This window comes from Pyrgilauda ruficollis, unplaced genomic scaffold, assembly GCF_017590135.1.
Source record: "Pyrgilauda ruficollis isolate IOZ18807 unplaced genomic scaffold, ASM1759013v1 scaffold16, whole genome shotgun sequence".
Taxonomy (NCBI): domain Eukaryota; kingdom Metazoa; phylum Chordata; class Aves; order Passeriformes; family Passeridae; genus Pyrgilauda; species Pyrgilauda ruficollis.
In genome coordinates this window covers 3403764-3427499 of record NW_024514764.1, presented here as the reverse complement: position 1 = coordinate 3427499, position 23736 = coordinate 3403764, and the positions used below count along the sequence as shown (strand labels likewise).

General features: G+C 45.2%; 1 protein-coding gene across 4 annotated transcripts in view; it reads right to left on the bottom strand.

Annotated features, from left to right (window-relative positions):
* The window catches only part of MAD1L1 (mitotic arrest deficient 1 like 1), a 350265-nt gene that overhangs the window by 71368 nt on the left and 255161 nt on the right, over positions 1-23736 (bottom strand). For all 4 annotated transcript variants that reach the window (XM_041462740.1, XM_041462739.1, XM_041462742.1 and 1 more), the window contains one exon: positions 20002-20192. In XM_041462740.1, the coding sequence (XP_041318674.1) occupies positions 20002-20192 (191 nt within the window). The remainder of the gene's footprint in view (positions 1-20001; positions 20193-23736) is intronic.

Here is a 23736-nt window from a genome sequence, read left to right as displayed (position 1 = left end):
CCTCCAGATGATCATATTTGCTTTCCAAATGTTCCTTTGACAGACACATGTCCTCCCCCTGAGCTGTGCCTTCCAATGTCTGCACATACTCACGATTAAAAAAAAAAGATAAAAGAAATTAGAAATTACTTTAAAACCTGTAATGGCTTGAGGAGTCTCTAGAGTGAAAGGGAGGAGGGAAGGGGGAACATGGGTTAATAAAAGCTGTTAATTAGAGTCAAATTTGCTGCTTAATGTGTCAAGAACTAGTGAGTTACGAGTTAATCAACTGTCTCAATTCCTTGGGAGAGCAATAAAGCTGAAGCCTGAAAATGGAAGGACAAGGTCAGAGCCTTCAAAGGAGGAGTCTTTAAAATCACTCAATCCTAAGGTCCAAGCTGTGAGACACCAGGACTCGCCCTATCCTGAACATACTGTTCTATCACCAACCATCAGCATTCCAAGCCTTCCACAGTACAGTCATCCTTGCTTTTTACCTTTTTATCTGCTTTACTTGGGACTTTATCACATGGGACAAAAGGCACAGAAAAGATTGGTAACTCTTAGAACCCTTCATTTTTTGTTTCTGCTGTTCCCTTTAAAGGACATTGCAAAAGCTCAAAGCAAAAGGCAGAAGAAAAAACATGGAGGAGTTGTAGAATATCCATCAAACCCTGAGTTCAGAATCCAGTGTTCCTTGTGCAAGACCTATCAACATCTCCCTACACCATGCAGTCAAAGGAGTTGGCACAGCAGGAACTGCCTTAGAGAATAAATTAATAAAAACATCAGAGAGGAAAGAGTGAATAAAGCTTGTCAAGAAATGAAGGGTTTGGAGATGGAGCATTTCCCACATTTTAATGCATCTGGGAGACAGAAGGCAAATGATGGGTGATTTACTTTTGCCGTTGAACTATGGAAAGATTTAATCTATTTTTACTCCAGTTTACTCTTTGCAAGTCTAGCCTAGATGGAGTACATCCTTCTTCCCTGCAACACACCAGCCATCACTACTGCACCACTGTCACTGCTAAGAGAAGAAAAGCTGCAGTAACTGTGGGACCTCTGCCATCACCCAAGAGCTTTCCCAGTGAGGGGAGGGGTGCAAAGGGAGCTAGAAGATAAATATTTATAGCAGAGGATTCCACCAGACTTCCAAACTTCTGCTATAACAGAAGGCATGAAAAACTTCTATTTTTTTGATTGAGACAGTCAGTTATGCACCTCCCAGCCAGGCACACACCCAACTCCAAGGAAGCTGTTAATTCATGGATGTCATTCATCACTGGGCATTGCTCAGTATGGGCACCACAGTGGATCTCAATCTCCTGCTCTTGCCACCACATCTCCCTCTCTTCTCCTCCCTGCATAGCTGCTGCTGGAAGTTTTCAAAGAAAAATGCTTTTCCTGAGAGGTTTCTTCCCCTGCCTTACAACCTCTACTTAGTTTAGGGGGCAAATGTGCTATCTAACTGTTGTGGAGACGACATGATTCCCAAAGGTTGGGACTTGGCACAGGAAGGGAGAAGAGCAGATGTTCATAGTTTCATTGCAAAATGTAATTACCCATGGTTTTGGGCACTACATACAACATATTCTAGTAAAGGTAAAGCAACAGGAAGGGCCCTCTGTGTCCTTGTGGACATCTTGGGTGCTCCTCCAGATCTTACCTGTATTGTCCATACTGCAACATTTCAGCAAAGCAAGCAGCAGCCTTCTGAAATGTGGGGAGCACAGCGGATTACTTCACATACAGCCAAATAATCTTTTTAGCACTAATTTTCTTGTTCTCTACAACATCCAGGTCCTGAGGGAAAGCAGAGCCCAAAGCTAGCACTGGATGAAAAGATTAGTTGCTTCTGCATTAAGATGCTTGTAATGATTCAGCAACTTCAAGCCATCTTTCTACCAACAAGGAGCCTTTGTGCTTCTTCTATAATCTGATAGCTCAAAGTGACAAATAAAAGAATTTGACAGAAGTCATTACCACCTACAAAGCTGTTGTACATTTGCGAGTACAAATGGGTCAATTGTTCCCCAAACTTGCAGCTTTATTCAGCTGGGGGAATAATCCCATCCTCCTTTCCAAAAAGAAATCTACAGTTCTGCCTTCCCTGACAAGCAATTCACCTGAAGCATCAGCAGCAGAGCAAAGGCAGTGTCACACACAGCTCTAGGTGTGGTGGTTGCTTCCCAAAGAGCAGGTGAAGTGCACTGAGGACTCTGCCATGGTGACAGTGCCCAGCTATCTCCCACCTGACACCCCTTTCAGGCTCCTTTAAAAGGAGGCACAATAAACTCCAGGAGCAATCAATCCTCTGCTTTTGTTGAAAACTGTTGCTGCACAGAGCAAAATAAACTACAGAAAATCTCAGCAAACAATTCAGGGTCTGAAATTCTTCTAACAATTAGTAGAGAGCCTTTGTGTACCTCCTTCCACAGCTGCCTAGTGCAGGGGGAAGTGGAGAGGGTCATAACCTTAATTCTGGACACAAATTGGCTGCTGGTTCTTCACTGCTGAAACGGGGAGAGGAGGTTACAGCCACAGAGTAATGAGGGAGATTACACTGCAATCAGGGAACAGAGATGGGAGCTGGAGAGATGTGCTGAAGGCAGGGAAAACATCCCCTAAATTAAACCCCTATTGTTCACCTCATCTCTGCCTTGGTGGATAACCCACAAAACTCTCAGCTCCTGCCAGGAGTCTGTGTGAATCATTCCACAGCATTTTTCCTGCCTGTTGCCAACAAAACTGTCAAGGAGCACACGAGCTTTACACCTCTTTGAGCCATACATATGGGAAGGTAATTTTCTGTAATCCCTGGGAATATCCTCTTCTTTTCCCTTTTCCCAGTAAAATCTATACTGCTGTTTTTCAGGATGAAGGGGTGCAAGTTGCAGTGCAGAACAATCACGAGTGCAGTACATGACTCTTCAGCACCCTGTGCATCATTAGGGTGAGGTTATTAACAGGATTATGGGGGGCTGAGGGAAACAATCTCTCATCCCTCTGGAGGATGATGTGTGAAACAAGGAAGGCAAATGCAAATTTGCAGAGGAACCATGCTTCATTCAAGAGGTGAATTAATGTTTCCTTCCCCTGAGACACTGTGGAGATCCTCACACCTGAAGATAACCCTATAGTAGCAAAACCCTTTCCTGAAGACAAAGAACAAGAATTCCACAAAGATGGCAAGACTAGAATCATCAGTGGATGTCTGACTCAAATTCTGTGTTGGCACCCGCTCTATAAAAATATGAGCACAGACACAGCAACAACTGGCAACTGTAGCCCTCAACATTTTGGGAAACAGAATTTGGGAAATACTGCACAGGAACTGATGCAATGTGCTTTGAGATCTTCCTTCAGAAGCCTTGGTGTAAGACTGTGATGGCATCCTATATCCAGTGTGCTGTGATGCTAAATATAGCCATGCCCACCGAGAACAGCTTCCAGTCCTGTCTTTGAAACTGCTATGGATATCAGCTCTTCCTTCATCTCATTAACACTGCTGTAAAGTGCCTGGCACAAATCTACATCAAATGAATATAATTACAGGGGAAAATACATTACATTAACTTGTATGTCTGGCCTACCCTTGCTTTTTCTGTCTTACTGCTGTACACAATTTTGTTTCTATTTTTCTTCACAATTCATCTTCTTTGTCCTTCTTTTCTTTCAGCCTTTCACCTACTCCTTATTTCAAGCACAAAGTTGATTGCTTTCCTTTTTTTTTTTTCAAGTTTGATTGATTTATTCTGCACTTATTTAAATTATTTTATACAAGGCATATAAACTGTAGAACTCCCTACAGAACAACACAAGCACTGCTACCCATGTAGGTAAGGAGGAAAAAAAGTAAAGTTAACAAAATGCTAAATTAAGTAAGAATCTCTTACATCACACTTTAAAGCCTGCCAAATCTGACTCTTCAGATGTACTGCAACAGCAATTTTCTAAGACACAGGTTCTTTGCAGGTAACATCTTTAGTGTCAGACAGAAAAAGAAATAGAGGTTCTTCCAGCTGCTCCAGCAGGGACTAGGGAATGATGTAACCTAACCAGCAACCACGCTGCAAGTTGTCAGGAGGTCACTACTGCATGGCCCCAAAACAATGCCATACCCCTTGCCTGCTGTAAAAAAGAAAGGGAAGGAAGATGAGGGGAGGTATTTACTTTTCATACCTCAACTGAAACACCTACAGGACTTCAGGCGAGTGATCTCTGCCGAAATTCATTGTATTGCTCTGTCCATCCTCGCTTAATTCATCTCATGAAATTCTTAAATGGTACCCAGGCTACAGGCTGGTTCTCTACAGAGATGGGAATTACATCCCTAACTACAAGATATGGTACTGCCCTAATAATAAGTACTGTGCTCAAGAAGTCCCCACCCAGGGGAATGAGCCTTGACCTCTTTTAACAAAGACTGCAAAACAGTTGATAAGGACATTAAAGCAAGTGCCTGCTCCAGAAACCAGGCGTTTGCTTCCTGCAAGTGCTCCAGGGCTGGCTGCAGAAATAAGCTTTGAGCACTTCTCTCCAGTCTGAGCTGTGATGGTTGTCTGTCCCCCAGCTCAAACACAGACTGGGTAATAAACATGCAGAGGTGTAGAAGAGGAGCTAGAAAGGCAGAGTTTTACCTCCACAGTATTCACTTGTTTCACCCCACAATCTCCAAACAGCAACAGGACAAGCTCAGCTCGTCACGTCCATTCCAGGCACTGCTGGAGAAATGAATCTGAATTTTCATGCATTTTCAGGATGAACTTTCACAACCCCTGGAGATGATGGGCTCCTCCACAAAACGCCCAAAGAACTGGGCCTTGCTACCCTGTCATTATTGCTCCCTGCATTTCTTTACAAACATCACCTCTTGCCCTAAGAGCTCTCCACCTCACACTGCAGCAATCTCAAACTGGGGCCAGGTTTTCCTCTCCAGCACAGATTTGTAGCATTTAACAGCAAACCTTCAATTACCACAGTGCATGACCGTAAAACTTGCTCAACTGGAAATGCTCACTTATTTCTAACCTTGCCTCCAGTTGTCTTCTTTCTTTTGCCCCCAAAGCCATCTCAAACAGTATTCTCCTGGAACCCCTGTGCAGCCTGCCTAGCACAAACCTAAACCATAAGTCAAAATTATTTAAATTATATGGAAATACATATCTCTCCTTCAACACCAAACTGGGAATGTGACTCCTAATGGGGACATCACTACACATTACTCATAAGGCCAAGACATGTGGCATTTCCCAGGGAACATGCACATTCTCCTTTTTATGCTGGATGACTTATAAGCAGCCATCAGTCTTTCCCTTTTGGGGCTGTGCCTTCCATATGCACAATTTGAGTCCTTAAAGTGAACCCCTCGATGTAGATTCCACCTGCCTCAGAGAAGAAAAAGAAAATAACACAAAAAAAAAAAGTCTTGGAAATATATAGCAACAAGAAACTGGCAGGACAAACTCACACTCCCACTGTGCCAAATTGCAAGTTTAGTAATTCTGTTTTCTTCCCGCTGAGTGAAGGTGTCATTAGCTGCTGTATTTAGAGCCACAGAAAAGGTTCTTGGAGCAATCCCCAGCCTTCCTCTGAACCAGGTGGCTGCTGACCACAGGAGCTCTGTGCAGCTGGGGACCTTCACCTTCATCTGCCTGCAGTCACCACTTCCATTTGAATGGAAAGGAAATAAACAGGGCAAGTGGCACTGCATGAAGAGAAACCCTCAGGCCAGGTTGCCCTCCTCGGGCTGGAATTCATCCCTGCACCACCACTAAAGCCCCTGCTCTGCATGAAACACTCTGGGGTGCTTTTAACTCAAGAATTGCCTTCCTTCTGGGAGAGGATTTCTCCTCTAGGCTGGTCTCTGTGGAGCACCCATTGAACCAAATCCTCATTTCTAAAGATTACTACAACAATTCAAAGAATCATCCTCTTACTGTGAGAGCCTTGGAAAGGGAGCACAAAGGCTTTGAAAATGCCCTGCAATCATGCAATGTGCACCTGGGCTGGAGTCTTGTTTGCTGGCAACATTCCTACAAGCTTTTGAGAATGTCAGCCCATCAGACCAGAGGAGAAATGTGCCCATCCACTGCTGGAGGTTTTGCTGGCAGTGCTGTGTGATGGAGGAGGAATGGCAGAGTGTGGATGTGATGGCTCCATGGGATTTCAGATAAATAAAGATACAAATCCATAAGCATAGGGGGTCTTCATGATGCCTGCAAGGAGGAAGGAAGGGAATTGTGAGGAATTGCCCCTTTGGTATGGGGCTGGGAGCACCCTGTGGTTTCCAGAACTGTTTGGGATGGTGGAAGTGAAGACCACCTGCACTGACAGAGAATTGTGCAAACATTCATTATTTATAAGACAGCTGTCCAGAGGCAAATTGCCTGGAATCCATTAAAGGGAGAAATCCCAGCTCCCTCTGGCAGTTGCCTGGCACAGGCCTTTCCCACTGGCAGAAAAGGGAGGGGAAAAAAATCACTTTCATTTCTAATTAATCTTCTGGTATATAATACTTTTAATTAGGAGGGGGAAAAAAAAATCCTGTGTGCTCTTTGAGAGAGGAAGAAAGGAGCCAAAAGCAAAGCAGAAAGCTCTGGCATCTCGGCTGTGGTTAAGACCTTGTCTTCTTTAAACCTGAGGAGCAGGTGAGCCCCAGCTCCTTTTCTCCTCATGATGTGACCAGAGCCCCCCAAAGCTTCAGGGGCTGCTCTGGAGATGAGGAGTAGGACCCTGTGTGTACAGAGTTGGCCATCTACCCCAGAAAAGAAAATCCATGTGAAAGAGAAGCACTAGAAAAATGCCTTGGACAGAAATGAAGAAGATTCTGTTGGACACAGCATGGGCAAGAAAGGAGAAAGTCCCAGGGAGAAAGAAATACAATAAGAATTCATTATCTCTTCAAATTAATAACCCCCAAAAAACACTCCTTCCCCAACCCCAAATTTCCTATCCCTTCTTATCCTAATGTCTCTCTTCCCTGCATTCATTATTAATGCCACTGGGGGTACAGATTTGCACTTCAGTTTCTGAAAAATTAATTCAATGATTAAAATTTCAGTCTCTGAGTAATGAAAGCGGCTCAGGCAAGCTGGAGATGCCCCTTTGCAGTCTGAAGGCCTTTGGTGTGCTGCCCACTTACCCCCTGCATCAGCAGCCTCCCTGTAGACCTGGCTCAAGGGGGAAAATATGGTAGGAAAATGTGGTTTTAAGCTGATTAAGTTCTGGTTTTGTGGAGGAGCCATTTCAGTTTAACACCCTACCAATTCTGTATTCACTGCAGAGAGTGAATCCCAGGTTCTTCCAAAGCTCAAGTCCTCATGGCATTCCACATGACCCCTTGGATAAGGGAAAATCTCCAAAGAATGTAAATATTAATCAATGCTGTACATCTATCACTCACTGACAGGCTGATTGCAGGCTCACAGACTTTTGGTGTGGCTAATGAAATTTTCTGTGACACTGTGCTTAAAATGGAAGAATAGCAGAGAAAGGTTCTCAGAGAAAGACATCATCTCAAGTCACAAAAAATATCTATTTTCTCATCTGTTCCCACACTATCAGCAGGAAGAGCAAGACTCAAGGAACCCGTTAACTGGTGAGGAAAGGGCAGGTGACACAGCACCCGCCCCTGGACGGCCATTTCACCTCATTCCAGAAAAACAGAGACTCCCACAGCAAATTCAGTACCAGCTGAAGGAAGGTCCTTTCCCAGCCTGCAGCAGAGCTACCCTTCCCACCAGCTCCATGTCAGAGCAAAAAGTGGGCAAAAGACCTGCATAATTCTCCACCCTCGACTCCCAGCACTGTTATTTTTATTTATTTTAAAATAAATGTGAGAGGGATGTCAGAGCTCTGAGCAGCACAGGGAGGCAAGAAGCTCAGATTCTTCTCCAGACTGAGATTAGAGGACAGGGAAGAGCTGGATTTAAACTTACACATCCCAATTTCATTCCTAAGGTGCTAAAAAATATCAAAATACAACAAATATACACAAAAACCCCCTTGCCTTTTCAATGGCATTTTGCTTCAAGGCTTAGTTGAATTTTTACTCAGTGGAATAAAGACAACTAAAGTGAACAGAGTCCTTGGGGAGCAAAATCTTGGGAATATGGTGGAATCTCAGGGCAGCACTGGCAGGACATTCCCCACCAGCCAAAGCAGCACTGCTTGTGCTGCCATCATGGGGAAAAGAAATGGACAAAGAGGAACAGGAAGCTCTGCCAAAATCCTCCACGGGCAGGAAAATAGCAAAGCTGTGAAGCTGAGATCTGATTTTCTCTGAAGCAACAGGATTAGTGACAGCCCACATTGCACTTCACTGGGGTCAGGATAACTGAAGGAACACTGAGCGCTGACTCAAAGCCAGCTCCTGGATTCAGATGCTGTGTGGCTGCTCCTGAAATATTTTATCAAAGTTTCTAAAACTCTAGTGAATTGTGAATTTTGGGGGGAAAATCAAATGTCTTTGGTAGCTCCAGAAGAACAGATGCTGTGTATATCACCTGCACAATGCTACCAGGAACAAAAACCAGCACACAGAAACCTATTTTTCACCACATTTGCTGCAACTTTGCTGGGGAAATGTGCAGAGCATTGGCTGCTTGGAAAACTTGCTGCTTTTCTTCCTCAAGATGCAGCTTTGTGGAAATTTCCAAATACGTGGCCTTTTATTTGCTGTTCAACTCTTGAAGTTATTCTGAGCTGAGCCCAGCCTTCCCACCTCAGGACAGGTTCATTCATCTTGCTCTTAAGAGTCCAGATGGTTTACTGAACCTGCAGCTATTAAATTTTCCCTTTTGAAGAGGCTCCTGAGCAGGATCCATCCCAACCCGAGCGTTAACGTGTTGGGGGCACAGCCCCAGTGCTCTGCACAGAGCGAAGAGGAAATGGAAATGCTGGAACAAGCACTTTGGCACAGCTTCTTGGCTGGGCTAAAGGTTTATTCCTGGGATGCTGCTTTCCTGCAGACTAAGGAAAATTAAATTTAGCACTTTGCAAATAAATAGGTTAGGGCTGAAAGGACACTATTTAGGAATTTACTGCACACAGCAGCCTCAGAGATTATAGATCCATCACCGTCTATTACCTTGCTAGTTACTGCTTCCACTCTGTCTATCTTCCCTACTTACAGAGTGGTCCTTTCATCAGGTCTTTTTCTGTTCCAACTTGAAACTGTCATCACTCTAATGGAATTATATGAAGAAAAACAACTTTAGGCTGCAGTGACTGCCAAAAAGCCAAGGACAACTCCTGTGCTTCCCCAGGACAACGCGGTGAGATTCCTGCCTGACAGAGACACGCACAGATGTCTGACACCCTCCTGAGCAGCACAGCAAGAGACAGCTGTTTACACACATGTCCAAAACCTCTGGGCCTCCCTAAAACCGTCAGCTGGGCCTTTTCAACACCCACACACACAGGAGGCTTCACAGGGACTGGCAAACTGACAGCTGATGTCAACCCTTGCTGCAGACTCCTCATCGCTCCGTGGCACGTGGCAGTCACCAAAGGCACCAACACAATCATGAACCCCACCTTGTGCTGCTCTCCACCCTCTACTTCAGAGAAAAATCATCTGCAGACAGCTCCCTCTCCAGGGGCAGATGCATCCCGGAAATGCAAAGTGACAGCCAGCACATGGAACACTCCCCAGAGCCTTCCATTAAGGCAGACAAACCCTTCGCTTAAAGGTTTAAATTTATGACAGCTCCCCAGAACATGGCTGAGATAGATCTACTGCTATCAGCTAGCTGCTTTAGCTGAAACAGATTAGGGACAAATTAAAATATTCAAGCCTGAGTTTGATATATTCCCTCCAAGATACAGGTAGACTGGTTTGTTTTCTTCTGGAAGCAAAAGATGCCATCAGAAGATAATCTTGGGAGTTACTAAAACTGGAGGTCGTCCTCAGCTCTCAAATTCCCTGCTTCCCCCACTATGTGATTTAGCTACAAATCCTTGTAAGACAGATTTGACATAAAATACTGTTTGGAACTTCTTCCTCAAAGGACATTCTCATGCAACTGGCAAAATAGAAAATACATTAGATACAAAGGCCTTAAACAGTACTAAGTTACCTGCTCATAGCACTAACACTCACATGGGGCAGCAGGAATGGTTTTTGTGTGGAGTTACAATGATTCATGGACTTGCCTATTTGAAGCAAATGTGAGGAGAGGAGAGGTTTTTCTACCATTTCCACGAATGTGAATGAAGACAGTTGATACATTATCAAATCCTTAATATTATCCTTAATATTAAATTATTAGAGCTGTATCCATGTGAAGTATTAATTCCTTAAGTATACAGCATGTAAGGAGCTGAGCTGCAAGTGCTGTTGCTCTGTAGTGTCAGGTAGAAATCCACCAGAATCCCAGCAGTCAGCCCTTGCACAAAGCTCTCCAAGAGGATTTTCATGGCACTGCTGCATTCTTTCACTGCTCCGTGGACACAGCAGTATTAATGGATTGACAGTGCACCACTGATGGGATGTGCTATGATCTGGAGAGCTCGTGTGGCACATCATGCTGAAGGCTCCCCGATGCTGTGAAGTGCCTCAAACTCTCAGGAAATGCCACAGCTGGATGCCTGATGTGCTTCCAGACCTCTCCAGCAGTAACTGACTCCAAACAGTGGTAGGATGCTCCAGAGCAAAGTAGAAGGTACACTCACAGTAGTTATTATTTTTGCTTTTCTACAAGTGGTGTCAAAAAAAAAAAATACCTCTGTTTAGATGAGGGTCTTGGGAAAACCCAAACACGGTTCAGACTGGGATCCCATGAAGGAGAGCTGCCTACAAAGCTCTTATCTTAAGCTGGCAAGCCAGTTTGAGAGAAAGCACATTAACTGGTTTCTGCTGTGCAAACTTCATGGTTAAGAACCATGTAAGAATTGAGCTTTTAGACTGTGAAGTGTGGAAGAAATACAAGGATGATGGAGGGATTGCGTGGCTGCAAGATGCTGGCTCCTGTCTCACTCCTGTGGCTGCCAAAGGGGACCTGTGACCACGACACCCCATTCTCTGCTTCCCACTAGTCCCTCACTCCACCCTTCCCCCTCACCTGCCAAACGTGGTGAGAAAGAGCCAACCACCTCATCACCCAAACTGAATTCAGGCTGAAATCTTTCAACTGAAATCCCACATGAAGGCACAACACAAGCGTTTATATTCACAACAAATAAAGGAGACCTTTATATGAGCCCAGACACACCTTTCAGATGAAGGCAATAGATGTTCCAGGGCCACTCCAGCATGAGAATCTTTTGCTGTGTTTCCATACTTGTGAACAATTTTTATACACACAAACACACATCCTCTTCCCTCCCTGAAGGTTAGAAAATCTTCTGCCCCAGTCAAGCTATAACTCCCAAAAGAAGAGAGAAGTCCTAATTATATTTGTATTTAAACAATGTGCTGCTTACTCAAGACAGAAGAGAGGCAGTGACAGCCACCCACTCCCACTGGTGCCTTTGTGCAGGCTGAGCTGTGCTGCCATGACCTGGGCACTCACATGCTGGTGGGTGCTTTGCTGGATGTCACCAGCTGCACCTTAGAGCTGTTTCTTGGAACTAACTGCTTTTCCTAGAGGTCTTCTCACAAACCTGTTCCTGGAACATACAGGGAAAAGGTGAAGGAGTGGTACAAAAGCCATCTTGAAGTCCCTTGGCAATGCTCTCACTGCACGCCCTCTGCAACACCAACCACCCCTCACAGCCAGCTGAAGAGAGGCTCCAGGGTGTTCCTGTGGAATCACAAGTGGAGGAAAGGTCCACAGGGATTGCTGAAGTACCTGACAGCATTTGTCACAAAGGGATAGCACAGAAGATGATGCTGTGACTGTCTTGCTCTGGCTCTGCCTTTGGAACAGATCAACACCTGCACAGAGGACCAGAAGGTGCCCAAGGCACAAGAGCTGACCTGTCCCCTCCTCGTGTCCAAGGACAGCAAACAGACACTGTGGAGCAGCCAGAGAAGACAGCTGAGATTCAGGGTACCTAGAAACTCCAGGTTTTTCCCCTCAAGTGGATAAAAACCTCCAGCAATTTCCACTCCTTTTCATGTGCAGCTTTGAACAGAGCCATATGCAAGCGACCAGGGGGTTGTGGCTGGCCGACACGGCTCTGCAAGTTCTGCAAAATCACAAGAGAGCAGCCAGGAACAGACAGGAACAAGCATGCATCAAAAGCTGCTTTGCAAAACACCCATTTCATGTGTGCTGCAGTGAGGCTTGGTATTCCCCCATCGCCCAGGCTCCAAGGCACTGCCTTTTCCTTAAAGAATGCTGATCACACAACCTCTAAGTAGAACATCTTTTGAAACTACCAGAGCCTTAAATAAATAAATAAATAAATAAATAAATAAATAAATAAATAAATAAATGAAATTGTTTGAAGACAGAGCACCAGTGGTGCCCCAAGCCCCCAGCCCCCTCAGGATGCACCGTGTGCCTGAGGGACAATTGCCTGCATCCATTGCTGTGCAAGCAAAAGCCATCTGCCCTGGCTGCATCTCCAACCCATCCACACGCAGCTTCCCCACCACAGGACGTTTTGAAAAGCTTCTCACACCCTTGTGAGTCCATAAATTGCAATATCCTGCAACCAGGTGAGAGGGACAGAGAAAACCAGGAGGCTGACCGACCTAGAGCAGAGCCATGTGGTGATTCAGCAGCACAGATGGGAATGGGAATCCAGGAGGGCTTTTGCTTATGTCCCCTCTGCTTGATCCCTTTTTTAACACTGTCTTCGTCTCACACTGTGTAAACACATCCCTGCCAGCCCACACAGTCCTTTGTAAGCTGTTCAAACACAGCAGCAGGCGGACACAGACATCCTCCTCTCCTGAGACCTGACACAGGGCACAGCCAGCGACAGGAGCAGCGACAAGAACGACTCTTCCTCAGCAAACTGCAACCACGGGTGCTGGGGACGTGGTGGGGGGCAGAGAACAGGGAGAGGGTTCATTACAGCAGGTAAGGCAGCCAGAACCTGCTCTGCTCACTGGCACTGCCACCTCTGTGCTGTGCAGGGCTGCCTGGCTCTGCCCACGACACAAGGATGGAATCACAGGCTCCTGTTTGGGGCACAGGCACGACCTGCCCCACGTCCACCCCATGTCCTTCCAGGGCCACACACATTGCCACACCAGCCTGGATGCTCTGGTTTAATTAAATTCTTATCAGTGATTTGTGCTCCTTGATGGTGCACATGACTCACCCCAGAAAGCACAGGCTGTCCCTGTTTCATTAAATAAGAGATATTTCAATGAAGGGGATTTGGATGGAGATAAATTGCAAACTTATTAAAAAATAGATGTATTCCAGTAGTTTTGTTACTTATTGTTATTGCAGAATCACAGAATCATTTAAGCTGGAAAAGACCTTTATGATCATTAAGTCCAACTGTAAATCTAATGCTGCCAAGGCCACCAGAAGCCCAGGAAAGATGGTGAGGGCCTTCAGCTGGGACGGCTGATGCTTGTCACAACCTGGATGAGACCATCAGGAGTTCTGACAGTGATGGGGGCTGAAGTCAGGTGAAGAATTTGTGTGGATAACTCAAAAGCTGCCTTCTTTCAGTGCCCTCCTCCTTTGCCAAAGGAAGTGCAGGCAGAGAGGCAGAGCTCATGCCAACACAAGGAGGGTGCTGTGGGGAGGGAAACCTGGGAATGCCACGGTGGCACTGCTGTGTCCTTGGGGAATGAAGGAGCAAAGGGAAGGGAAAGTGCAAAAGCAACCTGGTGGTCAGCAGCTGATGACTGCAAAACAAATGGAATTGCAAAGATAGCATGAAGCTCAAATGGCATCTGAGAGCCAAATTCATGTTTCCTGTCCCAAACCAGGCCTGCTTTCGTGACAGGTTTTGTATCTGCCTCACCGGGTAACACAGCAGTCACTCCAACATAGAGGATGCACCCATGAGCAAGACAAATCTCTGACCTCTCAGAAAGCCTCACCCATCCCATTCTCCTGCTAGTCAGGAAAGACTCTGTCACTGGAATAATGCTCCAATATCATCAACATTAATTACCAATATCATCAACATTAATTACCTCCATGCCTGGGTCTACCTTGGCAGACTCACAGGCATGGCAGGAAGGGCAGCAAGTGATGCCAACACACTGAAATGGATGCTGTGCCAGACTGGCAGGTAACAGGGGAGGGCATTCCCAGCCCAAAGGTGCTCTGTGCTCCCCACCAGCACCGTCCATTTATTCTCACAACAGTCCAGTGACATTAGCAGGAGCAACATCCCCCTTGTACAGGTGGAGAAGAGAAGCAGACAAAGAACATTCCCTCTGTTCAGCTGGAAGAAGGCTTCAGCCCAGCCTCTTCAGGCCTTTGCTCAGAAATTTTGCAGTCAAAAGGAAAACCTTCTGTTAGATTTTTCCAGTACACTCAAGACGACTGGCTTCATGAAAAACAAAGAAAGAAAAAGCCCTAATGTGCACTAGGGAATAGGCAGTTGCTCAGGGAAGCATATGCAGTAAGAGAGAAACTGTGTAAGGAAGAAAAAAAAGCATGAAGAAGAGCAATTTGAAGACAGTAGCAAGAATTAAAGCTAGGTCCTAACACAACACAGGCTGCTACAATATATGAAAGAAAATTACATGTGGGAAGGTTAAACACAGGATTTGATGCTGTAACACCATCGACTGCTCAGCAGCTGTTTTTAGAGGCTGCTGATTAGTGCAACCCAGGATGGGGGCTTGCTGACCCTTCCAGGAATCCCAGCAATCACCCAGCAGGAAGGCACCACACGATGGCCAGAGCTGAGCTGAAATCAAGCCTCCAACAACCACACAAAACAAAACATGAAAATGAAATAACTTGCAATTAACAAGAATGAGGAGTTAAGAGAGGCCTACAGTCCCTAATCAATCTCTTGCTGCCTGGCCTGCTCCACGGATGAGCCCCATTGTTAGTTTTGATTGTGTGTGCAGGAGTGTGAAGCAGCGCTGGAAGAATAGCTCTCCATCAAAACTGTGATTTCCTTCTCCTCTCGAGACTCATCAAGGGTGAAGAGGAGGAGAGGGGAGAAGATAGAGATACAAAAAGAAACAAACAGCTAGAACAGGCTTCTCCAAGACACTCTGCTAGGTTTGAGGAGGAATAACTGAAACTGCAGGTATGCCAAGAGTATGGACTCAAGAATCACAGCCTCCATCAGTGCTGTCAGCTTCAAGATGAAACAAGAGCACTCATGAGAATAAAAGTAATCCCTGCATTAACCATCCTGCTTATTCTGAGCTGTACATCATTCACCAGCATGTCCTGGCCAGACTGGTACTCAGACTGTGCTGGAATCTCAGCAGACCAGGCTCTGCACATTTAACCACGTGAGTTTTGCCTCCCCCTTTCAGCCAGCAGTTTGTGTTTGAAAAACAGCTTCCAAGCTCTTTCTTGTTCAATCCAGCATCATTTCCCTCCTGAAGAAAAGAGAATTATTGCATCTTGTGCACACTGCTGCCCTGCTGTGTTTTACACACCTGGTCAATACAGAAGCAAGAGGACAGCGAGGTGCCCAAGCCATGGGGCAAGCTAAGGAGGACTGGGCAGTTCAAGGTGGTGTCTGTCCTTCCACCACACCCTTCTTCCATTCCAAGGAAAGAAATATCCCATATCACTTTTACACCCTCATGCTCAGCCTCTTCACCCACAGTGATCTACATCAGAAGCAAGTGATCACTTTTCAGGTGGCCCTGAAGTTTGATAGCTACAGTTCCCCTTATACATCGGCAAACTAATGCTGTATTTAACTCCTTAAAGAAGTGTGCAAAGACAGTGTATGCACACCAGCTTAGCACAGCTTTTTATTTTATCATGTTGTAGAAAAGCTGTGGATTTTACGACTGTATTACCAATCCAACAGGACACCAACAAAGGTTTTGTTTTGCAGGAAGAAGTGCCAGCCCTGGAGCAGGCCACATTCTCAAGCCATGTCAAGATGTTTCTGGTTTTGTTTGCTGTCTGATGTCTTGGGTATTCTCTCTCAAGGAATACAGCCTATCAACCTGGGGATGCTCTTCAGTGAGCTACTGCTGGTGTTGGAGTTTTCATTTGCTAATTTTGACAGAAAATAACAACCCAGGTGAGACCTGGGAGCAGAGAGAATTCTGTGCTCTGCAAGACTAAGCAGTGAGGATATAAAAAGTATCTGTCTAAAGCAGCCTTGTGGCCAGGATTATTTATGAGCTCGGACACACAACACCACTGTGACACTGGAAAGAGTTTGTCTGGTTTAACCTCCTTCCCAACCAATTTAGACCCAAATAATTTAGCCATGAATTATCAAGAAATCTTGAGCACTCCTTTTTAAGAAAGTAGAGGAATCTGACCCCAGAAAGACTGCAAATATTGACAATTACACAGGATCAGTTGATGACCTGTTCACCCCAGGATCTTTTCAAAGTGACCAGCCACACATTCATGCTGCAACACTGGAAACAGTTTACCTGAAGCATTGAGAATAATCAAGAACAGATTGCTCCCTCTTCTTTACTCAAGTCTCGATTCCCATTTCCAGAGGATGGACTTGAATGTTGCCAAGTACAGAAGCAGCAAAATTATTTGCATACCCAAGCCAAAAAAAAAGCAGCATGAAGGGGAATTCTCTTCCTAATCTCTATAGTAAGGAGTTGCCTTTACACCTCCAAGCAGAGAGCTCTGCATGTCCCTACTTTGGGTAAATGTACATATTTAATGTAAATCTATATATTATTATTTGCCCACAAAGATATCTTCACATTTTAGAAAATGGGGCGGCCTCCTGCTCTTAGTAGTTCCTTGAAGCCACAGGGTCTATCAAATAAAAGGATTTCTACTCCTTTTCTTTTACATTGATTGACTTCAAATGCTTTGGCTGGGACTGTGTCCTTAGGCACACAGAAAGAAAAAAGCCTGCGATTTAATTTCTTTCCACTGTTTGTTCATTTGTACAAGTGTCTCCAAATCATCTCCTCTTCAAATTTGACCAGTCTTTCTGTTTACTGAAGGACTTTCTTTGTCTGAAACAACTGTCAATGCCTTTCTAAAGACCTCATTTCCTTACTCCCATTCAGGACCCAGCCAGAGACAAGGATAAACAGCGCAATGTACTCCAGGCCAGGCAATGACAGCCTGATTTGCCATCTCCTCATTCTGAGCTGGATAAGCTGATCCAGAGGCTCCCCAGCAATGTTTGTTTGTTTTAACAGACATCTTTAATGGCTTGTTACAAAGGCAGTTGAGGCAGTTCCTGGATATCTGATGGGTGGGCTGGTCTAGACACACCAGTGAAGCATCACACGGAACACAAAGTCTGTGCTGTGGCTGGACACATCTAATGGAGCAGCAACAGGAATGGAATACGAAACTGCCAAGTGCCCCAGGAGCTACAATGCATTACAGCCCACCAAAAAATCATCAGAATCGAAACTCCTGGTGAGGAATCTGTAACAGCCTTTCCACAGTGTTTAACTGAAACAATAAAAAGGAGCAAACAAACGGGAGCGAGCTGTGAAGCCTTTGTGCCCACGCACTCACAGAGGGGCTGAAAATCACTGGGACATCCTTCAAGCTGATGAGCTCATCTGTTGCACTGATAGGGATCACCAATAAATACTGCTATGGTTTCATTGGAATTCAGTGCTCATTTATAGATGCAGTCATTGACATTCCCAGCACAGCACTGTGATTAACCCTTTCACTGGAGCTGTAATCCCAATTAATGCAAACTGGCTGGACACATACAGCAGGTAGATAATAAGCTCCACTATAGTAACAGCACACCTTGGCCAGGAAAACCAACATCTTTCATCTTCATTTAGCTTTGAAGGGGTTACATTACAGGAGCTCCTATTGCATCCCTCACTTAAAATTAAATGCCACCAGCAGTGCTACTGAAATATGCTTTTAAAGTTTACAGCCAAACTACAGAAGCTTGTAAAGTGCCAAGGGACTTCTCTGGTTTAATTATATAGACCCTGTTCCATAAACTGCTTGAATAGAATAAATACAAATAGCTTCCATGTTTGTGACCTCTCTGGGTTAATGAAATACACACAAACACCCACAGTCTGCTATGGCTCAGAAATTCCACAGCATAAACACACAACCCTGCTGGAAGCTATAGTCAGGATTCAAGCCTTCATACATACATGAGAACCAGCTGCCTGGACTCAGCAAGGAAATAATTTGTTGTTTATATTCTACTACTATTCAAAGCTGCAGCCAGTGAGAATTGTCTGCAATTTCCTTAACAGGGAGAAAGAGTCTGAAGGTTTTAAATTCATGTTGAAGTTAACAAATGTGCTCCTCTTGTCCAGAGAGGTGGTGAGGTAAGAGAGGCTGAGGAATTCCAAGAACCAATAAATGACCCACCATTGGCTCTATGAAATGTGAGATGTTCTTTACCTGGTGATACTCACTCCCATCCTTGGACATACTTTGGACTAAATACTCAAATGAAGAAGAGAAAGCAAGAAGAATGTGTGCAGAGAGAAATCTGTACTTTAGTATTCCCTGGCCTGCATATTAATTTTTTATATTGCCATTTCACCAAGGAGTTTCCTTCCACCAGTGGCAAGCTCCTGAGCTTCCAGCCAGTTCTTGTTCCTGTGGCCAGCATAAAATTTTCTCACATTTTCTGAACTTTCTCCAAGCATGCCATCTCTCCTGTGGTGCAGAAAAAACTGCAACTTGTACTGTCCAGCCATGGCATCCAACAGACATCTCCAGGAGGCTGCTGAAATTTCATTTGTTGAACATTTAACCCTACAGGTGTCAGCACAGGTCTCTGGAGGTGTTAGAGCAGCACTGCACCATCTCAACAGAGAACTATTTTCAAGATTCAATGGCAGCACCTTAAAATCAACAGAATTATTCTCTTCCCTGGACACTGAGCTTCTTTTGTTGCTGCCATGTGCCTCAGGTAATCCTGAATTCTCCTAAGGCCAAGCAATATGACTATTTTGGGGATATTTTCCTAGTTTTACTAAAGATCCTAGGTTCTGTCTTATACACACCCTCACTTGTTTTATTTGTTTGGTTTTATTTGTTTAATTTTTTCTTCCCGAGGCACTAAAGTTACAGGAAAGGAAAACATTTGTCCCATTACGTACAGAAGCAATCTGGCAACCATCCACATGTGGCACACAGCTGTAGGTCTGCAGAAACAGAACTTCCCCACTTCCTGCTTGTAGAGTTCCCTCATATACTGAACACCTCCAAAACTCTTCTTAAAGGAGATTTGCCCCAGGGAGGATCAGTGGGACACAGGTATGATTTTAATGCTGTTGTGTTTGCCGTGGAGAAGAAGAAAGTTCTCCCACTGACCCGTAAACTTGGGCTGTTGGCACTTGAACCAATCTAAAGACAGGACTTAACATCTTGGTGACTTCTAATGCCACACCTCAGCTCTCTAATGCATCAGCTCAGAAGGTAACACAGCAGGAAAACAGCCCCTGTATCAAGCCACAAGCTCCCAGCCCACCCAGCCAGACCAGTAAAGCACCCGACAGACAGAAGACAGATTGTTATTGCTACTCATCTGTGCCGTTCACATAAATGGCACTTCACACACACCAGGATGAGTTGCTGCTCAAAAGGGATTCCAATTTACATAAAGACAAGATGATGACACACAGACAAGCTCGAGGATGGTAAAAAAAACATAGGGACATATATCTCATAGTGAAGTAATGATGAGCCTTGATGGTTACATAAGGTTTTATTACTGCGGCATGTAACTGATAATATAAAAAGGTGAAGTGCCAGGCCAGATGCCTGAGGTATTATGCATATAGAGTCTCTTCTCTTTACTCCAGACTTTGATATATAAGTGGGAGACCAGATGTCAAACCTCCTACTTTTTAACAGAAGAAAGGATCTTTACTTCCCTCACGAGCATCACTCTGCCAGGTAACAGGGGGCAGTGATTTTCCAGTCTAATCACTGAGAAAGAGCAAATACACCCTGGCACGTTGAAAACCATGAACCCAAAGAAGCAGGTGCAGCCAGGGGTGCACAGACCTACCTTGAAAAGCAGGCAGTCCCCCTGGTGCTCGGCGTAGATGGAGCTGAGCCTGTACTGGTTCTCGGTGGTGATGTCGATCTGGTAGCCCGTGAGTGTGTAGCACACCTTGCGGAACTCCTGGATCTTGGTCTGGAAAACTTCTTTCAGGCGTTGGTTTTTCAGTTCTGCACTTTCCACTTGCTTCTTCAGCTCTGGGTAAGGGAAGAAAACGGGTTCTTTCTTATATGTCACCAGCACAGAGCCCTTGTGCTGCACGTACAGTGCTAGCCAAACTGAGTGAATTGAAAAGGTTAATTAAAAAGTGAATTAAGCAGGCAAGAAACAAGCAAGCTGGATGCCTCTCCTCCTGGCCCCAGCAGACTAAAAGATAGTAAACTGGGGAGTAAGGAAAACAGACATCTCTTGGTGGGATGGATTTTTCTTTTGCTCAGCCAGTCTTTTAACAACACAGTACAGAAATTCCAAGTTATAGCATCTATTTCCCCACATGCACACGTCTTGTTTTCTACACAGAACCCAAGAGAAGGGTGTTCCTCTACAGAAAGCAATAAAGTGGAAAAATGGTCCAAAATACACCTCCGTATGGTTGCATCAGGAGGAAGCTGCCTACAAAGGAAATCTCCTCCAATGGAGGAGATTTGAGGTAAATGCTTTAATCTCAAATTGACACACTGCTTAGGGATCCCTCAAGGTTTGGGAAGGGGCTTTGATTGTGATTAAAAGCCTGGAGAGCACCTCTGCTTCTTTGCATTTGCTACCTTAACTGGACTAGTCCCTATCAGAGAGGTCCTGGGAGACTGCTTGCCGCTCACCCTGTGTTTTATTGCTACAAAGGGAGCTGCCAGTACTGTGAATCCTTCAAGAAGATACACAACAATTACCATGAATCTTTCACCCAAGGTGCCTTCTGAGTAATTAAACCTCGATTTATCATCCCATTAATTACAAGAGATTGGCTTTACTTTAATATACACTAGAGATGTCTCCCAAGTCAGCCTGTTTTATCAACACTGCAGTCCAGGGTTAGGAAAAATCCTGACTCTTTCTAACAGCAAATAAATAGACTTTCTCAGTCGAATACCTCTTTGTCATTCTGAGGTTTAGGGCTTTGTGCTGTGATCAGAGCCATAATTGCAGCATTTGCAGCCCATATGTCTTTAGTTTAGCTACTTCAGGTCCAGCAGCAGGACAGCAGGAACTTCAGAGCAAGGTGACTGCTGGAATATGAGGAATGTTTTTGGCTGGGTTTATAGAGCCCATACTAAAACATTATCACTTCCCAAGTGAGCTGGAAATTTTTTTGCTTGAGTACTTGCTGAAAAGTGTTTCCATTGGCCTCCCAGGCACAGTGCAGGAGGATGTAGGATGGAAACTGCAAGGCCATGGACTTGCCATGACATTCACCTCTAAGCAGCTGCAGGCACACCAGGAGAGAGCCAGACACCTCTCACCTGGACTGCTTTGGTTAGGCACTGTGGGTGGAACAAAAGGATAATTCAGTGTGTTACGGTAAAGTGCCTTAAATGCCACTGAGAATGCCCCTGCTCAGAAGTATTCTGGCCTTAATCCAACTCAGTTTAATCCCCAGGCAAGGACAGGAACTCTTTAATGGTTAAAGAGAACTACATGTCCCTTTACTTCTGAGTGAGAGCATCCACTCAGGGAGAGTTAACCCTGGCCAGCTCCTTACCTTCAGCTAATCCAGCTCCACCTTCCTGAGCAGCTTCTGGTGGTGATGTACAAGCAATGATTGCCTTTACCCTGAGCAGCCCCCAGCTGCATCTTGCTTTATGAAGGAGAGCAAACCAGTTGTGGGGAACATCACCAGTTGGCTCACTAAAACCATGCTATACAGGGAACCTCCCAATTGCAGGGGGATGTAAAGCAAGTAGAGAATATCCAAACCACCCTTAATGGCCCAAAGGGTTGTTGTGTGTTGTCTTACACACAGTCCCTTCTCATGAGCTCAAAAAGGCTCTTTTCAGACCACACACCTTCCATTTACAGGAACTCATCAATGTGTGATTAATTCAACCCTTCTCTGAATTATTACAACCCTTTTCCCATCATCTCAGCTGGGACTGGTCTTTGATTAATCAAGTAATCAGCCTCTGAAATTGGGAGGTTAACGGGTGGCTCTGACCTGGATATTCTCAGTTTTCATTCAGCTATGCAACTGTTAAGGACAAAATCCTATATATGAAAGTAAAAATTCAGTGACCACACTGCAGTGGTAAATAACATTTTGTCACTGTCAGAGACAGCCCTGCCTTTAATATATTGCCCATGTCCAACAGCAATATTTTTTTCCCTAATAAATGCAGCCTAGCCTTGGAAAAGTAAATCTGCCTCTTCCTACTGCATCTCAGAGGTTTCCTTCCCCAACTTTTATAACCTCAGAGGTGGATGGCACCCTAATTCATTAACTCCTTGAACAGCTTTCGTTATTCATGAAGAGTTAGTGCCTTTTCCACTGTTTTGTCTCTCAGACTTGGTCCTGCCAGTGGCCACCAGAGCATCCTCACCCCACCCAACAGTGCTGGCCTAGTTAAACAACCCTCTGACTCTGCAACAGCAACTAAGTGATGGCAACTGCTTCCCTCCACTACCCTCAGGGTGAGAAAGGAAAAACTTTGACTACAATCACTCTTTTGTGCAGAAATCTGGGGCTTTCCAGTGCAACTGAAGTACCAGGGAGCCTTCACCCCCGACTGGACTGCGTGCCCTTGCCGCCTCCCCGCTGCTCCTCCTGGCCCTCTTTCCAGAGCCTGCGGCAGTGCTGGTGTCCTGGCTGCAGGAATTATCTGCATGAAACACCTATCTATCTGCTTGTTAGAGATGCCTTGTGTCAGCCACTGGCACAAGGTGCTGAACTGGGGAGCTGCTAATGCAGATGCAGCTGAATGTGCCAGCGCCAGGCAGGGGTGGGATAAAGCCTTGTCATCCCTCCCGTGGGTCCATCAGCAATTGCCCAAGAGGGCTTCTTTAGCTTAGGGACAGAGCAGGAAAAAACCCAAGCAGGCACAGGGACACAACAGGAATGCCTGAGTTTGCAGCTGCCCCCAGTGAAAGGTCCACTGAACCCTGACTGTAAAATAGAGATTGCTCTTCCTTTACGCCCAATTAAGCTGCAGTGCTCAGCAGCTCAGCTCCAGCTGGTGCCTCCCTCCTGCAGTGTTTATCCCCTGGGAACAATTCAACCCGGGGCTGCTCCTGGTTTAACTCAGGACAGCACTCAGCACTGTGACTGGCCCTGCTTTCCACTGAGGGATCTGCTGACACAACCAAGAAAGCACACACCATGAGCAGGATCCTTGGAAGAGCAACCCCAGAGGAAGGTAAACTGAGACTTGAGAGAAGTCACATGGGATCCCACTGCTGAAACAAAGCAATTTGAGGTGTCCTGGGATATCTTTCATCCCTTTCCACCATACTTGTGCAGGAAAGAAGCATCCTGCAGGCTCTGTGTGATACCAGCCAACCCCAGACCAATGTGTCAGACACCTTGGGGTGTCTAAAATGGCAAAAAATTACTAATTTTAGTGTACCTATGGAGCCTTCCTGCACCATGGGTCTGCACCCAGCCAGCAGGACAGCAGCATGTGCACAGACTTGGGGACAGTAATTAATCTTTCTAATATGTCCCCCATCCAGTGAAGATGTTAAGCTAAAATGCAGCTCATTGTTTGCTCTGCATCTGAATTCAGAGCTGTGAAAACGTTAATTCTTAAGCCT